Here is a 21,912-nt window from a genome sequence, read left to right as displayed (position 1 = left end):
GACTCCTCAAAAATACAGGTTTATTGGGGTGAAATACAAGAAGACACCTTTATGTGGATATTAAAAAAAGAAGTAAAAAATTAAAAGCTCTGTTCCGTAGCTGTTTGCAGTCACAGAAGCTCTGCCCTTGTGTTTGGCTGGAATTTCTCCTTTTCCTGCAGTTTCCTGCTGATGGACACTGATTCCTGCACAAAGCACTGCCCAAAGAACCAGAGAACCACGGATCCAATCCGCAGAACCGTGGATCCAATCCCAGACACGCTCCAAACCACAGAGAACAACCAGAAACACACACAGCACTGGAAAACTCTGCTTTGAACCAGGGGAAGGAGATGCAGAAGGAAAAAAACCATCCCATGCCGCGTTTCAGAGGGACTCCCGATCCTGCTGGGCGGGCAGCAAGGAGGATGTACTCCCAGGAGGAGCTCCAGGGAATCCTCTCACCTGATCCCAGCCACAGGCACCTGCTGCTGCTTGCGGATCTTGTTGAAGAGCTCCATGTACTGCACCATGGTGTCCCCGGGGCTGTACACGCTGTCGTGCTTGGCCCCGAACACCGACGGGATCCCGGGCGTGTGGCTGCCCATGAAGCTCTGCATGAACTCCATGAGCAGGTTCCAGCAGTCGTTGGCGATCACACAGGGGCAGTATTCCACCTGGGAACACAGCCCACAGCCCTGGAGCTGGCAGGAGGGGCAGTGCCCTGCTCCCTGCCTCGCTGCAGGGTGTGCTTTCCATGAAAACATCCCAGAATGTTTAGCATGTAACACGGAGGGGTAACCCCATCCAACCTGGCCTCGCCCCAGGGTTGGGGCATCCACAGCTTCTCTGGGCAACCCGTGCCAGGGCCTCTCCACCCTCCCAGCCAAGAATTCCTTCCCAATATCCCATCTAAGCCTGCCCTCTGTCAGTGTGAAGCCATTCCCCCTTGTCCTGCCCCTCCAGGACCTTGTAAAATAGTGTCTCTCCATCTTCCTTTTCAGCTCACTGGACAGCCACAATTCAGTCACCCCTAAACCCTCCTCCTCTGTCCTCCCTCATGGAATTTCCCTGCGTGTCCTTGTATTCCCCACTCTTCCCAGAGGCCCCTCACCTCCACGGATATGCCCCTGGCGCTGGGCCCCATGGTGACGGTGCCCAGTTTCACCAGGAAGTCGCAGTACTGGTAGCGGGTGCCGCGGCTCTCGATCTTGTTGGCCTTGGCGTTCTGGAAGAAGCCCTTGAGCTTCACCATGAGGGTGTCGAAGTTGGCGTCGGCCACGAGGCAGGGCCCGTTCTCGAAGAGGGCGAAGCAGCTCAGGGGGTACTCAGAGTTGTGCATCACGTACATCAGCTTCCCTGTCTGCCCTGGAACGACAGCCAGGGGATCCGGGCTGGGAAACCAGCACTCCTGTGCTTGTACCCGCCTGACACAGCACCTGTGTCCCCCTTGGTGCTTTAACTCTGCATCTCCACACGGATGTTATGTTATCCAGCCATTCAGGGAATAGATGGGATTTCATTCTGAAGGTTTACTGGGAAAACTAAATGCTCTGGTGCCTCAGGACAACACCAGCGCGACTCTGGAGTCTGGAGGGGATCAGCCAAGAGCACCCAGCCCCCATCCCTGGCTGGGCACCCCCTGCCCACAGGCACAAAGGGAGCCTGGGCTCAGCCTCTCCTCCATGGAGATGTGCAAGTTCCAGCTGCAGAAAAAGGAGGAAAAAGCTGCTCTGGAAGCTCCAAACTGCTCTGTTCAGGAACACTGGCTGAGCAGAGCCTGGGGCTGCACGGGCTCAGGGCCACTGAGCCACCTCTGACTGTCACAGCAGGGTCTGGAAAGGACGTGGGAGTCCAGGGGGAAGGAAGGAGAAGGGAAAAGGGGAAAGGAAGGAAAAGGAATAGTGGAATCACAGAATCGTCAAAGTTGGAGGAGACCTTCAAGATCTTCAAGTCCAACCACCAGCCCCACACTGCCACTGTAACCTCTAACCCATTGAACCACATCACCCAGCGAACACATCACCCAGTGACTGACGGTGCCTCTTTAACACCTCCAGGGAAGGCAGGGAAGGAGAAGGAAGGTAAGGAGAAAAGAGAAAGGACGAAAAGGAAGGGAAGGAGAAGGGGAAGAGGGAGAGGGAAATGGGGAAAAAACCAAAAGTGGGGGAAGGAGGTGAGAAGCCCGGCGGAGCCCCCCGCCGGGGCCGTGCCGGTGCTCACCCTGGGTGCCGATGGCCCCGGCCGTGTGGTAGGTCTCGCAGTCCACGCCGAACGTGCCCTGCTTGTCCGCGCCCAGCGCCTCCAGCCGCCGCGCCAGCAGCTCCACCGTCTGCTGCACGCTCTTGCCCTCGGCCACCGGCACCTGCGACACGCTGGGACACGGGGCCGGGGGGTCACGGGCGCTGCCCTCCCACCGCCGGGAGCCCCTCACCGCGTCCTCGGGGCTGGCCCCCCGCCCCGGGCACCCCCCGCCCGCCGGGAGCCCCTGCCCGGTGCCGGTCCCACCTCCACCGGGAGCCCCCCCCGCCGCGGCCCCGGGGCTGCCCCGTCCCTCCCGGAGCCCCCCGCCCTCACCAGGTGACCCCCATGGTCCCGGTGCCGCCGCCGGAACGGGCGGGACGAACAGGCCCCGGGAAGGGGCCACCCCGGAACGGGCGGGGCGAGCACCCACGTGTCTGTTCCCCTTCCCCGTTCCCAGCCCGGGCCCGCTTTCCCCTCCCGGACCCCCGCGATGCCCAAGGCCCGGCGGGCGCGGGGCTCCGGCCCTGCCCCGGCGCTGCCCTTGGCCGAGCAGATCCTGCAGGACGCGGCCCCGCGGGCCCGGGCGCGGGGGAAGCGCGGCGGGGCCGGCCGGGAGGAGGGGGAGGACGGCGGGGACGGGTTCGTGGACGCGCGGCTGTCCCGGCGCATCCTGGAGCAGGCGCGGCGGCAGCAGGAGGAGCTGGAGGCCGAGCACGGCCCCGGGGCGCCCGCAGCCCCCCGGCAGCGCAGCGCGGCCTTGGGTGAGACCCCCGAGCCCCCCGGGACCCCCCGGCATCCCCGAGGGTGCGCGGCCCCGGCTCAGCCCCCGGCGCTCCCCGCAGGTCCCGGCTCGGACTCGGAGGACGATGAGGAATGGCCCTCGCTGGAGAAGGCGGCGGCGGCGGGACGGGGCGGGGAGTACGGCGGGGAGGTGGAGGTGGACCCCGAGGACGAGAAGGCAATCGAGATGTTCATGAACAAGAACCCGCCGCTGAGGTGAGGAACCGCCGGGGAAGGGGCTGCACCGGGGCAGGGGCTGCTTCCCTGCACTGCCCCCACCTGACTCGTGCCCCATGTCAGCCCCCAATTCACCTTGTCCCCTGTCAGCCGACCCCGGCCCCTGCTCACCCCATCCCCTGTCAGTCCCACACAGCCCCCGGCTCACTCCCTGTCCCTTGTCAGACCCCAACTCATCCCCATCTTGTGACAGTCCCCGACTCACCCTCGTCCCATGTCAGTCCCACACGACCCTCGACTCGCTCCCTGCCCCCTGCCAGCCCCCGACTCACCCCATCCCCTGCCAGCCCCTCCTGGCCCCCCGCTCACCCTGTCCCGTGCCGGCCCAGGCGCACCCTGGCTGACATCATCATGGAGAAGCTCACGGAGAAGAAGACGGAGGTGGAGACGGTGTTGTCGGAGCTCTCAGGCTGCCCCATGCCCCAGCTGGATCCCCGTGTCCTGGAGGTCTACAGAGGGGTCAGGGAGGTGAGGCCAGAGCAGCTGAACCCACAGTCACCCCCCTGAGGTGCTGAGGGAGGGGACAGCCCTGCTGGCAGTGCCCACAGCCATGGCCTGTATCTGTGTCTTTGAAGGTGCTGTCCAAATACAGGAGTGGGAAGCTCCCCAAGGCATTTAAAATCATTCCTGCCTTGTCCAACTGGGAGCAGATCCTCTACATCACCGAGCCAGAGGCGTGGACAGCTGCTGCCATGTACCAGGCCACCAGGTAAGGTCAGGTCACCCCAGGGAGCCTCTGACATGAGCCCCTGACTCACTTTGCTTTTCCTTTCCATAGTTGGAATCAGATTTGCAGAACACCATCCTTTCCCTATTTGGCCCCCTTTCCCCACCCCTCCTCCCTCCATGCTTTGGTGTTCCCAGGATATTTTCATCCAACCTGAAGGAGAGGATGGCCCAGAGGTTCTACAACCTGGTGCTGCTGCCGCGGGTCCGGGACGACATCGCCGAGTACAAGCGGCTCAACTTCCACCTGTACATGGCTCTGAAGAAGGCCCTGTTCAAACCAGCAGCCTGGTTCAAGGGTAGGGGCTCCTGCAGGGGCTGATCTGGGGCTTGTCTGGGTGCCTGGTGGGGTTTGCCTGACTCTCCCCTCCGCAGGGATCCTCCTGCCCCTGTGTGAGTCGGGCACGTGCACGCTGCGGGAGGCCATCATCATCGGCAGCATCCTCACCAAGTGCTCCATCCCCGTCCTGCACTCCAGGTGAGGGGCTGGGGGGTGTGTGGGGCAAAGCTTCTCCTTCAGGCACACTGGGAAGCACCTTGGATCTAGCCCTCAGCCTCTCCAGCCCCTTGGAGGTGGTGGTGGGGTCACTCAGCTCCCTCTGGGGTTGAGAGTCAAGGCTCAGCTTTGCGTCCGGGTGCCTGGTGCCCCGTGCCTCCAGCCCAGCCCCCCGACCCTCTCCTTGGTCCCTGTGGCTCCTGCCTGGCCCCACTCCCCCCCCATGCTCCCTCCTCCCTCCCCGTGGCTCCAGCCCCTCTGACCCCTGTGCTCCCTCCTTGCTCTCCGTGGCTCCTGCCTGGCCTCCTCTTCTGTCCCTGTGGCTCCTGTCCCCTGTGCCCCCAGCCCCCCGACCCCTCTCCCTGTGCCCACAGTGCTGCCATGCTCAAGCTGGCAGAGATGCAGTACAGCGGTGCCAACAGCATCTTCCTGCGCCTGCTCATCGACAAGAAGTACGCGCTGCCCTTCCGCGTGGTCGACGCCCTCGTGTTCCACTTCCTGGCCTTCCGCACGGACCAGCGGGTGCTGCCTGTGCTGTGGCACCAGAGCTTCCTGGCCTTCGCCCAGCGCTACAAGGAGGACCTGTCCTCGGAGCAGAAGGAGGCCCTGCTGGAGCTGCTCAAGTTCCACAGCCACCCGCAGATCTCGCCCGAGATCCGCAGGGAGCTCATGAACTCCAAGACGCGGGACGTGGAGGGGCAGGAGCCCGTGGCCATGGAGTGAGCAGGGCCAGGGAAAAGCTGCGGCCTCACCTGCTCCCGGGATGCTGCTGGATGCAGGAACATCCGTCCTGGATCCTCCTGCTCCGAGCGGTCATTGGGAACGGACTGTGCCCACGGGGCTGGACTGAGCTCCCTGTGCTGCTTGTCACAGGACGAGGCAGCCCCTGTCCCACCCAGGGTCCTGGTGCCACCAGCACTGAGTTTGGCTTGTTCCTGGACTGGAAAATAAAACCAGAGCCATGTTGGTCAGTCAGGGCTGGTTCTGCCCTGCAGCCACATCCCTGTGTGGTCCTGGACTGTCCCTGCCCCAGCTGACCCGTCCCCTGTCCCTGTCCCCACCAGCCTCTGGAATGCTGGCCCCCTCCCTGCCCCAGGGATTTCCCCCCCACACTCATGGGGTTTATTTACCTCCTCTTGGCAAGGCTGGTGAAGCCATGGGGCCACTGTCCTCCCCTGCCCATCGAGGCCTCATGCCCAGCCTGCTCGTGGCACCTCTCATGTGCCACCTTTGCTGGAAAACCCAGGGGGGACCTTCCCCCCGTGTCCCACGAGGCTGCACTTACCTGGGAACGTCTTAGTGGGGCTGGGGGTGCCCTGCCTGCCCTCTCCCCGTTCCATCCTGGGAAACACAAGGCTGGAGCCCCCTGAGGGGTCCCCCAGGTGATGGGGGGCCCAGCCCAGCACTTTGAGGGACAGGGATCTGAGCTCTGCCCTGGGAATCACACAGGGAAACCCTCAAGCCTCTCAGTCTTCTTTAAAATACTTTATTGCAACATCACAGGGTTCTCTGGCTCTCCCAGCAGCGGAGTGAACACCAAACCAGTTTACTCTTAAATTAAAATTCATTTATATATAAAAAACATTTCCTTTTGCACAGCCAGGCTCTGTCCCAGCCCTCCTGCTGGCAGGAGGCAGCGGCTCCGGGGCCCTTCTGGACAAGGCAGGCTCAGGGAGGAGCAGCAGCCCCACCTTTTTCTGCCTGTTTTTTTGTATCTAGTGGCATCCAAAAGGGTAGATTTCTATCTCCTTCTCCACATCTCCCACGGGAGGGCAACAGCCATGGAGCCACATGTCCAGAGGTCCCCAGGCAGCAGCGTCTGCCTCCCATCCCTGCGGAGTCTCTGGCTCCTCCTGGTTAATACAATTCCACTCTGTAATGGTTCTCTCATAGAAAAGCAGCATTATTTTTTTAAAAAACACTTTTTATAAAAAACTAACAGGATCAACAACAACAATACAAAAAACGCAGTAATTGCTTTTCCAACTCAAGTGCGCAGCAAGTTTTCCACCCTCTCAGGGTACAGCTCGGATCCACATGGATACACATAACACAGCCCCCCCTCCTGAGTGTGATCCGAGATCCCTGCCCTGGGAAGGTGGAGATGCATCCCAGACTATAGCAGCACATTCAAAGGTATTCCTTAAATCCTAGTCTGATGCCTAAGCTACCAAAGGACCAACCAGCTTCCAAGTGAGAGTCTCCCATTGCCCAGGGAGCCAGGGAAGGGGCGAAGGGGGAAGGCACTTTTTTGGGAGGAGAGGAGAGCAGCATCAAGGCCCCACAGCAAGGAATGCCACGTCTCCTCCCTCCCTATTTCCCAGCAGTTAATAAATTAAGCAGCCTCCATGGGCCAGCGAAATCCGAGGGGCCAGCGCCCAAACCTGCCCCCTCCCAAGGCCAGGACCCTCCTGCTGTCCACACAGACAGGGAGCACGTCCCCAGAAATCCCATATCCAACAGCAATAACAAGCCCCACAGTTCCCCTCCAAGCAGAAGCAGCCACACAACTCCTCCCGGAGCTGCAGGAATCTGGCACGAAGCAACGGGGACCGAGGGGCCACTGAGCAGCTGCTCCCTCCTGAAGGGAACCCTGTGGGTCCAGAGCCCCCCTGCCCAGGGGGAAAACTGGGGAGTACCTCCCTGCTCCAGGACATGCAGGTCCCTCCCACGGCCCCACAGCCCCGGCTGGGGGAGGAGTTGGGGGCTGTGAGGGGTTTGGTCCCGCAGGGCAGGTCGGGGCTCGCCGTCCATGATTTGTGCCCCACGTGGGGCTGGAAGTCACCGTAAACACCCCCGAGAGCCAGGGAAGCACCAACAGAGAAACAACTCCAACTTCTTCTGGGGTCCTGCTCCCCTCCCCAGCATTCTGGTGCCCTGACACCACAAAACCAGTCGCTTCACCCCAAGCCACCCGAGCGGCTCCGAGCGCGGCTCCTGCTCCCCGCGGGTGGCAGGGGTGGGATCCCCGGCGGGCACGGGCTGGGCGGGTGGGATGCGGAGAGCTGGGGGTGCCCAGGGCGAGGGGCGGCTCTCGGGGCCGGGGCTGGTCACAGGTTGACGTCGGTGACGTCCGTGGGGGTGCCCGTGGGCTGGCTGCCCCCGTACGCCGCCGCCTTGGCGCTGAACTCCTGCTGGCACTGGGACGCCTGCTTCAGGCTCTCGGCTAAGGCTGCCTCGATCTGCTCCTGGCAGGCCTTCAGGCAGTCCTGGGGAGAGGGAGAGACAGACAAGAGGCTTCAGTTCTCTGCTCCTCGGAGGTGGGAGCCTTAGGAATCGCTCCGAGCAGCTGCTGGGCTGCATCTCCGACCCCGGGAGCATCCAAACACACAGGACAAAGGAGCTTTTCTCCACCAAGGGGAATCTCCAGCTTGTCTGTGCTTTGGGCCCCTCCCTAGGCGAAGCCCCACGCTCTGGTTGTCCTCTCCCCACCTCCCTGTTTGAGCACATTCTCCAGGAAGAAACATTGTGCCCATCAGAGCTTCCCAAAGCATCCGGCCTCGTGCCTGGAAGCAGGGTGTGATTTCAGGATCGTGGCAAGGGCGGAGCAGCTCTGCACAGGCCAGAATTGGCTTTTACAACCCAAACTTCCCAGATCCACAGTGGCCTGCAGCACATGGAGCCCATGGAGCCCCCCTGCCTCCCCAGGCTCTTCAGCCCAGCTCTCCCAGAGCTTGGGGTGCTCCTGCAGCAGAGCTGGGAACAGGAATCCTGCTGGATGCACTGGTTGATGGGCACTGCCTCACTCTGGGGGTCTCTGAGGCAGGGACCTCCCTGACCCAAGAACCACCCAAGTGTACCCACACCACCACACCCCAACACGCTGGGAGGACGATCCTGTGGCCACACAGCTTCTCACAAGGTTTCCTTCTCACCAGGTTTCCCGTGTTCCCCCCCCCGTGCATCCCCCAGGGACCCACCCCAGTGCCGGGGGACACACCAGCCCCGCTCACAGGGAGGCTCAGGGGGCTGCAGGCAGCACCACCACTCATCACAAATGCAAATCCCACCGTGTATTTTCCCCCCCCACGAGCTGTAACCAGAGGAGGAAACTCCCACTCGGATGCCGGAGCCCCCCGGACGCGTCAGCGCCGGGCACGGCCCAGCCCGGGGAGCTCGGGGGCAGCTCACACCTCGGGGACATTGTCACACCCCGAAATCTCTTACCAGGAATCCGCCGGCGGTTCTTAGAAACCGACAGAGGATGTGGCGAGCGAAAATAGCAACGCCCAACTCCCCCTGCCCGCTCCCCCGGCCCGGCTTCCCGTCAGCACAGCCTCCTCCTGCCAGCCGGGCTGGGAGCACCAGGGACAGTCCACCCCCAGGCTCTCCATCCCCACTGCAAACCCATCCCCAGGCTCTCCATCCCCACTGCAAACCCATCCCCAGGCTCTCCATCCCCACTGCAAACCCATCCCCAGGCTCTCCATCCCCACTGCAAACCCATCCCCAGGCTCTCCATCCCCACTGCAAACCCATCCCCACAGCCACCCATCCCCGGGCTCTCCGTTGGCAATTTTGGCAGATGCCAAAGCCAGCCTGGCCACGCACCACCAGACTCCTGCTGGCCACGGAGCTGGCCCAGCCCTGCGCCCCCAGCACTACCCTGCTGGGCCTCGGCAGCTGCAGGAAGGGGGTCACCCTTCCAGCTGGAGCCAGGGGGGAAACTGAGTCACAGCCCGGGGACACCACAAGGCTCAAGGAGAAGCATCTGCACCAACAGACACGGGAGGCCACGGCCAGGGGCTCCACAGGGAGCCCTGCAAGACTGTGGATACATCCTGGGATCCTCCAGGAGCTGCCATAATCCTGCCTGGGCAGGGGCTGTTTGCTGGGGGCACAGCAGATGCCCTGGGGAGGGAGGGAGGGTGGCAGGGCTGTGCCGGGCTCCATTTCGGCTCCATTTCGGTTCCCTCCCTGCTTCCCACCTGTTCCCCCCCAGCCCTGACCTGGAGCAGGTTGCAGCCCCTGCCCCGTGCCCGCAGCAGCTTGTGAGCAGGTGGCTGCACTGATTCTCCTGAAAACAAAACCATTCCATCGGCACAGGCGGCTCGGGAGCCTCCCGCCCGTCCTCCTGCCCGGACAAAGGCTCGTGGAACCCCCCCAGCCCGCCCAGCCCAGCCCGCCCAGCCCTGCCAGGGGACTGTAACCGACCCTGCAGCACGAGAAGAGATCAAAGGGGGCCCTGGCAGAGGGAAAGCTCCCCATTGCTGCAGCAGGAGCGACCTGGGGAGCCCAACAGGATCCTCCTTCCCTTCTCCAAGGGCAGTGCAGGGGCTGGCAGATGCCCCCCTTCCCTCCCAGCCCTGGGCACCTGCAACCAGACACCGCAGAGGGGAGCAGATGCCGAGCCCGGAGCCTCCCTCTGCCCCTTCCCACCCCATCAACCCGATCCTGCCAACACCTGCCTGTGCAGGGAACAGACGCTGCCCTTTGTGTGGCATTTCAAAGGCTGCCCAGCCCACCCTGCCCTGCCCAGGCAGGAGCCACTGTGGCCACGGGGCTGCCGGAGGCAGCTGTTTTAGGGATGCTCCCTCTTCCCCTGGCTCTGCTCAGACCAGGGTCAGCACCATCATCAACAGCCCAATTGCAAAGACTCACAGACCAGTTTGGGTTGGAAAGGTCCTCTCGAGTCCACCCAGTCCCACCCCCCTGCCAAGGCAGGGTCACCTGGAGGTGACGCAGGGACGTATCCGGGTGGGTTTGGGACGTTTCCAGAGAGTGAGACTGCACAGCTCCCCCGTCCCAGCGCTCTGCCACCCTCCACGGAAAAGTGCTTCCTCTCAGAAGGAGCGGCAGGAGAGGGAGGGCTCCCAGCAGCTGCAGCAGCTGTTCCCTGTGCCCACTCACCACGTCGGTGCCCGTGATCCCGGCCAGCAGCTCCGTCATGGCCTCGTCGCTCACGGACACGCTCAGCCCGTGGATGGCGGCCCCGATGCTGCCCGTGGCGATCATGGACGGGGGGTACATCACAAACGTGGAGTCTGCAGCAGCACAGGGACACGGGGGAGAGAGGGGCCCTTAGTGAGCGTGCACGCGGCGCTTGGGATCGTGATTTCCCCGGAAAACTCGAGAGGGGCTGACAGAGGGGGCTCTGCAGCTTAGGAGGGAGAAATGGGGGTGAAGGAAAAGAAAACAGGCTGAGCAACAGCTCCACAGAGCAACAGCTCCAGAAGTGCTGAGATGAGGTGGCTCTAGAGACTGAGGGAGAGGCTGCGAAAAGCTCGGATTCAGGCCCAGACACCCTCCCACAGGCACAGCAAGGGGCTGGCACACAGCTCTGCTTTCCTGGCATCTCTCAGGCACCCAAGGCCATTATCCCACCTCGAATGGCTCTGACTGGAATGCAGGCAGGCACTCAGCTCCCCAAAAGGGCAGGGGGGAGCAGCCCTGGCGAGGCAGCACCCACCTGTGGCACACAGGGCGATGAAGGTCTGGGCGTGTTTCTTCACCAGCTCCACGTTGTCCGGGGGCAGCGGGAGGCGGTGCAGGATGTGGGGCAGGAAATCGTTGGCTATCACTGACACCAGGTCCCACTTCAGCTTCTCCAGGACCAGAAGCTCCCAGTGCTGCAGAGGGAGGACAGACAGTTGGGAGCAGGGCGGGAGCGCTCGAGGGACAGCTCAGCACAACCCCAGGGACAGGGGAGGGAAGAGGGACTGTCCCCACTCTGTGCCCAGCCTGTGGCACAATTCCAGCTGCAGAGCTGGGGGCACAGCTCAGAAGAGGAAGCAATAAATGTGGTTTCTCCTTTCCAGGGAGCAGAGGGATCAGCCACTGACACCCCTCTCTGGTCCCGCTGCTGCTGCAGCCCCCGAGGGAACACCAGGGCAGGGAGCAGCAGGCACAGCATTCCCATATCCCTTCTCCACTCCCAAGGGGACAGGCTGCTGTCCAGGCTCCCAGAACAGTTCAGCCCAGGGTATCCCTGTTACAGCAAAGGGAACAGAGCTCGGGGGCTGGGAATGGGGGTCCCAGGCTGGGAATGCAGCATTTTGGCAGAACTTCCCCTACTCATCCCACCTCTTCTCCACCAAGAGAGCCTTCAGTGTGCTCAGCAGAGCAAGAGGCACTGAACAGCCACACCAGCTCCCACCTCTGCCACCAACATACAGCCAAAGGCTACTGATGCTTCCCAGTGACTGCCAACATCTCCATCCCAGCTGAGGTGCCCCCTCCAGGCACCCAACAGGGACTTCTGTGGCATCTCCACGGGCCAGTCAGTGCTGGCTGTGAGCTGGGGAGCAGATGGTGGCAAGGCTGGGTGCCCTGCATGGGTTTGAGCTGGAGCTCTGGCTGCTCCAGGCACCTGCTGAGCCTCTCCTGGCTCTGCCAGCCCTGGCATCAGCCCTGGCATGGACACACAGTGCAGGGCAGCCCTGGAACAGCCCTTGGCAGAGCCAGCACCCAGCAGGTCCCAGGGCCAGCACCCAGCCAGGGTGTACACAAGGTCAGACCTTCATTTTCTCCTTTCTTTGCAAACCCCCTCTTTCTCCTTACACAGCAAACCAGCTTTGAGTTGTCTAAATGAGCAGCATTGCTCAACCTGCTCCAAACTCCCTCCCTGAGGCCCTGTGTGCTGGTTGCCACTTCACAGCCTGCACTTTTCCACCCAGGAAGCCATTCCTCGCCTCCACAGGCTCCCACCTCCCATATGGATGGCCAGCCTGCCAGGCCTGCTGGAGTTTTCAGCCAAATCCAAAGGATAAAAGCAAGAAGAAACCTTGCAAAGAGCTCCAGAGCCTGAGGATCCCAGCACAGGTCACGGAGTGCCTGGTTTGAGGTGGGATTGGAGCAAAGGGGAGAGATCAGGTTTGGGAAAAGAAGGAAACAGAGGTTTAGAATATCCTGAGTGGGAAGGGACCCACAGGGATCAAAGTGGGAGCTGGACACTGGTTAAATTGCAGCCACACAGGAAAGAGCCACTGGGAATGGAGAGCTCTGTGCCTGTCGCTCACCTGGAGCCTCCAAGGGCTCCAGAGGGTTGGGAGAGCTGGATGCCTCCTCCTGCATCAGCCCAGTTCCCTGGGAAGGGACACAGGACACAGCTGACACCTTTGGCAGTCACTGCCCTGAGCTGGGAGCACAGCCCAGGCCCAGGGAGGTCAGGAGGACCTGGAAATCCCTCCTCACAACCAGCAAATCCCAAAGGAATCTTGGAGTCTGAGAGGGGAGCTCAGAGCAGAGGGGACACAGCCCATCATCACTCCTGCCTGTCCTCCCAGAGCTGCAACCCAACATGTCACTGTGTGTCCCTGACACACAACACCCTCTCTGGAGTGGCAGAGCCTGTTCCTGTTGGGATATTGTCCCAAGGAGAACATCCAGATCCAGGTGCAGCTCAGCCACGAGACCTCACCTGGGACACGGACTGATCTGGGACAGCCTGTCCCTCTGCAAGGCACCACAGCAGCTCTTTTCCAGACACAGGTTCCTCACCATCAGCCCCAAGCCCTGGCTGTTCCAAGAGGCTGAGCCCAGGGCCCCGCCGGCTCCAGGGACGGCAGCTGAAGGCGCCCGGCGCCAAGGACTGTCACCAGCTCACAGGATTTAGCTCAGGGAAGCCTCTCTCCTGCCAAACCACCCTGCTCCTCGCTTCTCTCCTGCTAACCCTGGGGACTGTCCGCCCTCAGATCAGTGTCAGAACCTCTGAATCACTTTATCTGTGGAAGGAGCAGAACAAAAGCAGCGAGGGACAGGACAGGCAGGTTTGCTGATGGAACAAACATCCTCTTCCTGGCATTTTGTTTTGCACCTCGTTCAATCAGTCCCTGCCCGGGTAATGAAAGAGAGGAAGAAAAGTGGAAAATGTCCCTTTGTTTCTCCAGCCTGCAGAGTTCACCCTCCTCGTGGAAGGGCTGAAAGCTGCCAGCACTGCTCGTGGAGCATCCCAGCACTGGGAACGCATCAGATCCCCTTCTGCAAGACCACCCCCCAGGGCAGGGCTCTCCGTGCCTGGCCAGCATCTCAGGGGGTGGAAACCACAGAGCAGAGCTTCTCCTCTGCAAGTCTGATCCCTCCTGGCTGCATCCCAAAGCAGAGAGACAGGAGAGAAGGCAGGACAGCAGAATTCCCGCTGCCTCCCCTGCTCGGAGCAGGTGAGCAAAGTCCTGCAGCCAAACTGCCCCCTCAGACAGACCCGAGCCACAGGCAGGGACTGCCTGACTCCATTCCCAGCTCTGCAGACTGTCTGGGATGTGCCAGTCCCGGCAGCTCCCCCTGCCATGCAGTGACAGCCACATCAAGCTCTGCCTTCCCAACACCCCCACACCCGCTGTGCCTGCAGGAGCCTGGACATCCATCTGGGAGCAGAGCCCACCCCCCCCAGCAGCAGGAGGGAAGGGAGCTGTGCTGGATTGTCCCTGCAGCTGAGAAGGGACCAAGGGACACTGTCACAGCCCCGGTGACACACTCAGTGCTCCTGAGGTGACTCACAGAGAGGGTGGAGAGAGCAGCCTGTTACCCACCCCCAGAGCAGCTACAGAAATGAGCAGCCTCCAAAGGCCATTTGCAAATGGGAAACAGGGTCCCTGTTTGCCATCCCCTGGGCACGTTCCAGCCTGGATGTCAAGGCAAAGGGACCAACTCCAGATGGAGAAACAGCCCCGTCTGTCCCACCTGTGCCACAAGCAGAAGGGAAAGCAGGGAAACACCAGAGTGTCTTCTGGAAAACCACAAGTGAACATCCTTCTCTACCCAGCTCTTACTTCTCTTATTTTCACTCTTCGTGGCCCTCGGGGCCACTGCTGCTCCCCTCATCATCTGCCTGGAGGCTCCATCCTCCTCAGGCTTTGCCAGGAAATTCCTGGCTGTTGGCAAAACTGACCTTTAGGTTGAAGATTTCCAAGACAAGCCAACGTATTAGGAGCAAAGCAGGCAGATGGAGGTGACTTACAACTGCTCTCCCCAAGCAGCTGAACACCCTCTTGCACAGGCCAGAAAAGCCTTCATTAAAAGATAAAAAAAGGGAAAAAAAAAAAAAAGAAAAAAAGGAAAGGTAGGTCAGATAATGCCCCTGACGGAAATCCAACTTCCTCCAAATGGACAAGTCCCTCCTTGCATCATTTCCTTCTCCCTAGAATAACCTCCTCAAGAGTTTGTTCCAAGTGTGTCCCTTCTCAGCTGCTGAGCTGGTGCCAAGCATCCCAGCAGGAGAAGGAAGCAAACCTGCTGGGAATGTGAGCCAGCACCCCCAGAGTCCAGGTGGCAGCGATCCATGGGAAGAGGCCAGGATGAACCATTGTCCAAACCTTGATGAAGAAGCTCCCCTTCCCCTCCCCACCCTGGGAGGTTGTGAAAGAGCAGCAACATCCCCTGATTAGCACAGAGGGGGAAGAGCAGCCCCTGGGTGTTGTAATCCAGCACTAACTCCAGCGGGTCCCAAAGCCCAAATCCTTCACAGGTCCTCAGATGTTCCCTCCCCTCCCTCTCTGCAGTGAGGACAATGGGAGACTGGAGCGGGATGTGCTCCAAACGGGGTTAAAATCCATGGAAATCGTGGTGGGCAGGGAAAGCTGACCACCAGGTGATGGACTGTGGAGCAGCTCCTGCCCAGAGATGTGCCACTGCCTCAGGTCCCCTCTGGAAGGGCCAGGCGGGCTCCTGATGCCTCTGCTCAGCCCTTGGATGACCAGGAATAAACCCCTGCACTGCTGAGTGGGAAAGGGATTCTATTTGCCTGGAAAAGCTACCTTCAGCTAGGTAAAGTCCAAAAAAGGACTTTTGACCCTCAAAATGAAGCCATTTTCATCCACCTCAACTCCAAATTGATTCTGGAGCAGAGAGATCCAAGAGATCTGTGCCAGCCATCCATCTGTGCCTCCTGAGAGCAACCCAGGATCCAGGGAGGGAGAACCCCAGGATCCAGGGAGGGAGAACCCCAGGATCCAGGGAGGGAGAACCCCAGGATCCAGGGAGGGAGAACCCCAGGACTGAGACCTGAAGGATCAGCAGTGAAGAACAGGCATCAGACAGCGCTTTCCTCCTCCAGCTCCACCCCAGGAGGAGGGAGAAGGGAAGATGAACATTGTGGTGCTGCCTGGCCACAGCTTCCTGCTGACAAACCTCGGGGGAAGAAATAAGAAAGACTCTGAGCAAGGAGGAATTAACACTGGAGTCTGAGGGGGAAGGAGAGTCTCCAGGGATGCTGCACGTGCTCTGCCCATTCCCCACCTGCACCTCTCCACTCTCCTTTGGGAGGAGCCTGCTGCAAACAGGTCCCAAATTCAACTGGGAACAGCAAATCCTGCCCAAGAATTCGCCAAATAAATCAGAATGAAATATGCCTGGGACTCACAGGATGCAGGCACCAGGTGCCCACCCGAGGTCTGGGCTGCAGGAGTCACCAGAACTGGCTGTGACTCCCTCCTGTCTCAGGGATGTCGACAGGACTCAGCATCCAGGGAAGAAACAACTGCTACTGTTTCCTCTGTGCATTCCCACCCCTCCCCACGATTAATCACCCACCCGTGAGTGCTAATTGAGACAATCACCACCCACAAATGACTACAGGGGCATGGAGGTGAGGGGATTTTCCCCAGCCTTTCACTGGCACTTGGAAAAACCACGTTCATACCAGAGCTCCCCAGTTACCAGAACTGCCCTCGGTTCACACCTGAAAGTTTTGTGGGTTCACTCCCCACCTTGGGGACAAATCACACTCAGATCACCCCAGCCCAGCCCCAAAAAAACAGAGACACTTAATAAGGTGATGAGTAACCCTGAGAAATTCTCGGGGGCAAACGGTCCCCAGGGATGGTTCTCAGCCCAGGTGACCGTTTCCTCCCCGGGGCCCTGAGCCACCAGCATGGAAGGCCCCAAGAAAAGGGGCTCTCCAGTTTCCTCCTGCACTGGGGGAGTGGAAATCAAGGGAGTTGGATCTCTGAACAGACACGAAAACACTTTGCCTTTCAAAGCCTCAGAACTGAACTTCTGCCTGAGCGTGCAGGGTGACAGCCCAGGGTGACAGCCCAGGGTGACAGCCCAGGGTGACAGCCCAGGGCTGGGAACGAGCACTGCAGGCACAAGGAACTTCCTCTACGACCTGGAGGGGACAATTCTGCTCCCCACAACAGGGAAGGTGGAAAGGTCTCCACCAACAGGCACCACACCCTGCAGGACAGGGAGGAGAGAAGGTTGGAATGCAGGGGGAGGTGAGGGAATGGGAGGAAGAGCAGGGACAGGGAGGAGAGAAGGCTGGAATGCAGGGGGAGGTGAGGGAATGGGAGGAAGAGCAGGGACAGGGAGGCAGGTGGGATGGCAGGCAGCAGGATGCAGAAGAGCTGGGGAGGAGGTAGAGGGTGGTTACCAGGAGCTGCTGAGGTGTGATGGAGTTGTCTGTGTAAATGCAGAGTTTCTCCACGGTCAGGGGCATGGTTTCTCTCAGTTTGGAGGCCAGCAGCATGCACACAGCCCCCAGAAGCTGCAGGCGATTCTTCTGCACGGGCACCGACGACAGGAACCGATCCAGGTAATTCATGGCCAGGGGGAAAACCTCTTCCTCACACTTCTGCTCCTCACACACCTGGCAAAACCCAGTGGCAGAGACACAAAGTAAAGGCAGGGCTCCCCAGCCCCTGCCTGCACCGCAGCTCCAAAGCCTCTGGTGTTTCACACCTGCCAGGGCTCTGGAGGCCTGGGGTGAATGAGCTCCAGGTGTTAACTCTGGTGACATCCCTGGGCTTACACCAGCAAGGAGCTTCCCCAAGGCCTCAAGACTTCAGCTTCCTGGGGAAAGCAGCAGAACTCAGGTGCAGCTAGAAAGAGTGCACAAATGAGACCAAACCGGCCTGATTTGGCCCCGTTTCTGATCTGCCCTGCTGGAGATGTCTCCAGCCAGCTGGACAGCAAAGCTGCCACCTCCTGCCCTGTGGGGACGGGGGATCTCTGGAGAAAGTGAGCAGTTCCAGCATATCCCCAGCTGGAGACTTAACAGAGCAGGATCCCCTGCTGGCAACTCCACCTCGAGTGCTCCAGAGACACAAGAAGAGTCAGTGGCAGAACCCAAATCAATGCTGGGTCCAAAAGTCCTCCTCCCTCAGCCACAGAATCCAGCAGCTCCAAATTTCAGCCCTCTGCCCTTATCTCCCAACAGTATCAAAACACTTGTCATATTTAACTTCCTTCTTTCAACACGACCATAAAAACATTGCGGTTTCTCCCCATTCTGCAGCAAACACCATCCTCCTCCCAGCCCCGGCTGCCCCAGCGCCGGCGACACCGACGCGGGTGTGACAACTGCCACTTGTCACCCGCTTGTCACCCCTTCAGCGCTTCACAGGGACAGGTCCCAAAGCAGCATTTATTTAACACCCTTCTCGTAAAGGGAACGGCAGAAACAAAATAACAGGAGAGGGGGGGGGAAAAAGCCCTTTAAAAAGCAAACGTTCGTTATTTCTTTTGACGGAGCTTCCCTGCAGCAGCCGCCGGGCTGGAGGACGGGGAAGCTCCATCCCGACCTCACCGCTCCTCTGCAAATCGTTCTTTATCGAGACTCTTCACTGCGACCACCTCATGCAGAGCCCCCTGAGATTCCCCCGCCCCGAACTCCATCCTGCAGCGAGCCACACTCATTTTTAATTTGGGGAAGTAAATAGTAGCGTTATTATTTCCCCCTCTAACCAGGCACTTGCAGCCCCGAGCCCGAGGCTCTGACAGCCCAGCTCTGCCCGGAGCTTTTGGGGGTCTCTCAGCACAGGGGTGGGGTGAGCTGTGGGTTCTTGGGGGGGAGAGGGGTCCTGCTCCTCCTGCACGGGGCGAACACGTGTTTTAGCCCAGCCGGCGCTCACGGAGCAAAGCGCCTGCAAAGGAGCGACGCGCGCAGCCCCCGCGCTGCCCACCGGCATCACCCCCTGCCCTGAGCACAGACCTCCGGGCTGGCGTGTCCCCTGGCTTGTCCCCGGCACCCCTGACCCCCCCAGCACACGCGGGCCGGGGGTCCTGCCCTGCGCTCCCCCCGCCGGGGCAGGAGCAGCGCCGGTGTCGGCGCAGGGGGAGCGGGGCGGCGGCGCGTCCCGTACCTCCAGCATCCAGACGGCCAACATCCTCCGCATGTAGGGCTGGATGTCCCGCTGCACGCACTGGAAGTAGGACACGCGGGGGCTGTACCGCTCCTCCAGGCTCAGCAGGTTCTGCAGCACCCGCCGGTCCTCCAGGAGCTGCGGGTCGCGCCCCGCGCGGGGCACGCGGGACGCGGACTCCACGCACAGCAGCTCCATGGGCGGCGGGGAGGCCGGGATGGAGGCGGCAGGGGCGGACGGACACGGGGACCGGAGGGGCAGGAAGAAGGACGGACAAGGGGCAGGCGGGGGGAAGGAAGGACAGACAGACGGACGGACGGACGGACGGACGGACAGGGGGCTGGAGGGACAGGCAGGGGAACGGAGGGACGGACACGGGGGGCTGAAGGGGCAGGGACGGGAGGGCCGGGGGCTGGCGGTGCGGGACAGCCGGACGGACGGAGGGACGGAGGGACAGGCGGACGGAGCGGCCGCGGCCGCTCTTCCCGGACTGGCCGCGCTCCCCGGGCGGCCCCGCCGAGCTCGGGGCTCCGCCGCGCGCCGGGGGGCGGGGCCAGCGCCCGCCTCGGCCAATCCGCGGCCGGGACGGCCGAGCCCCGAGAGCTGAGGGGCGGGGCCAGCTCAAGGCCCAGCCAATCCGCACCGAATGCAAGCGGTGGCCACGCCCCCGGGGGCGGGGCCCGGAGCGGGCCGGCGGGACCGGAGCACATGGGGGCGCGGGCGGCGCTGCCATGTTGGGGGGGGATATGGGGGGACACGGGACCCCCCAGCCCGGGGCTCCCCCAGCCACCACACATTCCCCCCGCACCCCTCTGCTTCCGGCCAGCCCGCTGTCAACCCCGCGACGCGTTTCCAAGAGTGTGTTTTTTTCAGCGTTTAAGTCCTATAACTTTTTCTTTTTTTTTTTTTTTTTTTTTTTTTTTTAGTGTCTCAGCGAAGTTTTTCAAGGCTGTGGAAATAATCAGCTGTGCGCAGGCTTGGAGCCTGCCGCTTTCCATAATTTCCCCTGGTGCGGCTCCATGGGAGATAACAACCGCGGGGGCTGCAGAGATAAGGCTTTGTCAGCCCTGGCTGGTTCTTCCGAATAATTAGCAATTGTTTGGGAACACCTTTCAGAAGTTCACTGTCTGGCTGCTTACTGTAGGAATTTCAAAGGAATTTCAAAGTCTTTCGGTTAATTTTGCACGGTGACTTCCCCAGCCTCTGATACCTGAGGCTGCTTCTCCTTGATCCACTGGAATTGCTTACTGGTCTGGGAAGCTGCAGACTGGTCTGGAAAGCTGTAACTGGCCCCATTGCTCTCTGATGTTTGTCTCTGGCTACAGGAGCTGCAATGTCTTGACTTGGCTACCGAGAAGTGCCAGAAAACAGTATAAAATGCACAACAGTCTAACTGGCAAGTTGAACTGCCTTCAAACTTGCACATTAAAAGGTCCCCCCCGAGTTGAGAGGATTGGCTCAGAAGGTCCATTTCTACTGAGTTTCCAAGGCCAGTTGGAGGCCCCTGTGCCCCAAGGGGTGACCGGGTGGGACCAAACGATTCTAATCACAAATGGGAGAGGTGGGAAATACCTTCCAGAGCACCCTCATCTCTTGGTAGATGAAATCAGCCCAGTCTGCCTGCCTCCTGCACTCCTGGAATCCCTGCCCAGGGCAGTACTGGCAGGATGACATCGGGACACAGGGGAGTGGATGGAGACAAACCCAAATTCATCTCACAGCAATACCCCCCATCTGCACTCCTGGGGAGGACCCACTCCACACAAAACTCCGTTCTGAAGGGAACAGAGCAATGGAAGTCGTATCCAAAATCCTGATCCAAAATCCTGCATCCCAAAAGGATGCAGGGCCACACAAAGGGGACTCAGCTGGACACCTCTGACCGGCCCTGCTGGAATATTCCTCTGTAAATACACTCACATGCATTTTTAGGCAAAGGAACAAAGAACCAAAGGAGGGATGTGCCACAACAGCTACTCCCCCACCCCTGAAGTCACTTCTACATGTGCCATTTTGATGAGTTTAGTATTCTCTTGTCATCTGAAGAGTCTTTTAATGATGAACAAACACACAAAGTTAATAAGCCTCTAAGTAAGACAAGACCCAAGTCTTTGTTCTCCCTGCTCAGGATTGTTTTGGTTGCTGAAAATGAAAAGCATCTTTTTGATCAGAGGTTTAGAGGTTCAGAATCCTCCTCATGACAGTGAACACAGAGGTCACACACCCTGGAATCACACGCTGGAATCCCATTCCTCCCCTGGGCAGGTGGCTTTAATTTACTGCCATTCCTGTGATACACTGGAAACTTTTAATGATGTCGTGGCATTGATTTGTGTTGCTGAAGGCCCCGAGAAGCCCACGGTGATGCAGGACTAGAGAAGAGAAAGGGGCAGAGAATTACATCAATCCCACTGCCTTAAAATGAAAAAGGGGGATTTTTGTAGGTGAGATCAGATTCCCTTTTCCCAACTAACTTCCTCTCACCTTACAAATAAATCTTCCCATGGTGTGGGCAAGAAATATTTGAGGAATCTATGGGAGAGAGTTGTGTGGATCAGTCAGCTGGTTTTAATCCGGGGTGACCCCCCCACCCTCTCCTTGTGAGCAGCGTCCCCCCTTCGAGCAGGGGAAGGGAAGGGCCTCACGTCCCACATTTTTAGTAAAAATAGCAGCTCTTTTCTTTAGTCAGGCAAAGGGAAACCACAGCACTGGGTTCTTGGTCCTTCTGGTTTCTGGGCTGCGTCTTCTGAAATGGAAAGTTTGGGGCCCTTTCCCAGACTTCCTGGGCTCCCCCCTGTTCCCAGAGTCTGCCCGAGGGGCAGGAACGGGGCTCGGTGGCTGCCGGGGCCGTCGGACACCGGGGGCACAGGGAACATTGCACAAGCCACTGTTCCTTCCAGATGATGACTTGGCAAAAGCGGTGCCTCTGCAAGCCACATTATCAGGCTGGAAAGGCAAATTACAGACTGCAGGCATCCTAAAAAGCCCATTGTGTGGGTGTGCGGAGGGAAGGAGGGAAAATTCCAGGAAAACCAAATTTTGGTCACTGCTGTCCATAGATAGTCGACTTCCTGGGGCTTGGGCAAGAGCACAGCAACATTAAAAAAGGAAATTCCTTCAGAGTAAGAATTAAAAAACCTGCTGGCCTCCAGACTTCCAGGAGCTCGACCCAGCGATGCTGTTCCTGCTGAATCATAAAACTGGGATCATTGTTTTTTTGGTAAATTGATGATAAATTGGAAAGTTGCCAAGAGCTGGAGCTTTTAAAGGGCAACACAGATGTGGGTCTGATTCTGATGGCAGCTGGTGTCACACGTGGGCTTGGATGGAGGCTAATCCCATTTATCCATGTCACTTTGCATCATGGAATCACTGAGGTAGGAAAAGACCTCCAGGATTGAGTCCAATCTCTGCCCAATCCCCACCTTGTCC

General features: G+C 59.9%; 3 protein-coding genes across 4 annotated transcripts in view; 1 reads left to right on the top strand and 2 right to left on the bottom strand.

The window, feature by feature from the left end:
* On the bottom strand, positions 1-2,670 carry MED20 (mediator complex subunit 20). Its single transcript, XM_027747019.2, has 4 exons — positions 2,557-2,670; positions 2,203-2,354; positions 1,094-1,347; positions 1-656 (listed from the first exon to the last, which is right to left on the bottom strand). Exons 1-4 carry the CDS (start codon positions 2,568-2,570, stop codon positions 441-443), a joined length of 636 nt encoding a protein of 211 aa, XP_027602820.1. The 5' UTR covers positions 2,571-2,670; the 3' UTR covers positions 1-440.
* On the top strand, positions 2,537-5,462 carry BYSL (bystin like). Its single transcript, XM_027747018.2, has 7 exons — positions 2,537-2,984; positions 3,066-3,219; positions 3,570-3,708; positions 3,816-3,949; positions 4,105-4,265; positions 4,342-4,444; positions 4,837-5,462. Exons 1-7 carry the CDS (start codon positions 2,714-2,716, stop codon positions 5,183-5,185), a joined length of 1,311 nt encoding a protein of 436 aa, XP_027602819.1. The 5' UTR covers positions 2,537-2,713; the 3' UTR covers positions 5,186-5,462.
* A 470-nt stretch (positions 5,463-5,932) lies between these two features.
* CCND3 (cyclin D3) overlaps positions 5,933-21,912 on the bottom strand; it is a 37,162-nt gene continuing 21,182 nt past the window's right edge. Inside the window, exons 1-5 of one of the 2 annotated variants that reach the window (XM_027747025.2) lie at positions 18,481-18,776; positions 16,770-16,985; positions 10,872-11,031; positions 10,313-10,446; positions 5,933-7,671 (exon numbers count right to left, since the gene is read on the bottom strand). In XM_027747025.2, coding sequence (XP_027602826.1) covers positions 7,513-7,671; positions 10,313-10,446; positions 10,872-11,031; positions 16,770-16,985; positions 18,481-18,678 — 867 coding nt within the window. In that variant the 5' untranslated portion in view covers positions 18,679-18,776 and the 3' untranslated portion in view covers positions 5,933-7,512. Of the gene's footprint in view, positions 7,672-10,312; positions 10,447-10,871; positions 11,032-16,769; positions 16,986-18,480; positions 18,777-21,912 lie in introns of those variants that run through there. The other variant, XM_027747026.2, reaches the window with a different exon arrangement.

This window comes from Pipra filicauda, unplaced genomic scaffold (assembly GCF_003945595.2).
Source record: "Pipra filicauda isolate LSUMZ 115617 unplaced genomic scaffold, ASM394559v2 scaffold264_size1072897_pilon, whole genome shotgun sequence".
NCBI lineage: Eukaryota > Metazoa > Chordata > Aves > Passeriformes > Pipridae > Pipra > Pipra filicauda.
The sequence above is the reverse complement of the archived record's forward strand: the minus strand, read 5'-3'. Positions and strand labels throughout refer to the sequence as shown.

What these genes read in the sequence shown, in the direction of transcription:
- MED20 (XM_027747019.2), bottom strand. An exon ending in CGGGGCCATCGGCACCCAGG is followed by an intron (nt 1,348 to 2,202) that starts GTGAGCACCGGC and finishes CTGTCGTTCCAG; the next exon opens with GGCAGACAGGGAAGCTGATG. An exon ending in CCAGGGGCATATCCGTGGAG is followed by an intron (nt 657 to 1,093) that starts GTGAGGGGCCTC and finishes CTGTGTTCCCAG; the next exon opens with GTGGAATACTGCCCCTGTGT.
- BYSL (XM_027747018.2), top strand. Translation starts at nt 2,714, where the DNA reads ATGCCCAAGGCCCGGCGGGCGCGGGGCTCCGGCCCTGCCCCGGCGCTG. An exon ending in GCAGCGCAGCGCGGCCTTGG is followed by an intron (nt 2,985 to 3,065) that starts GTGAGACCCCCG and finishes CGCTCCCCGCAG; the next exon opens with GTCCCGGCTCGGACTCGGAG. An exon ending in TCTACAGAGGGGTCAGGGAG is followed by an intron (nt 3,709 to 3,815) that starts GTGAGGCCAGAG and finishes GTGTCTTTGAAG; the next exon opens with GTGCTGTCCAAATACAGGAG.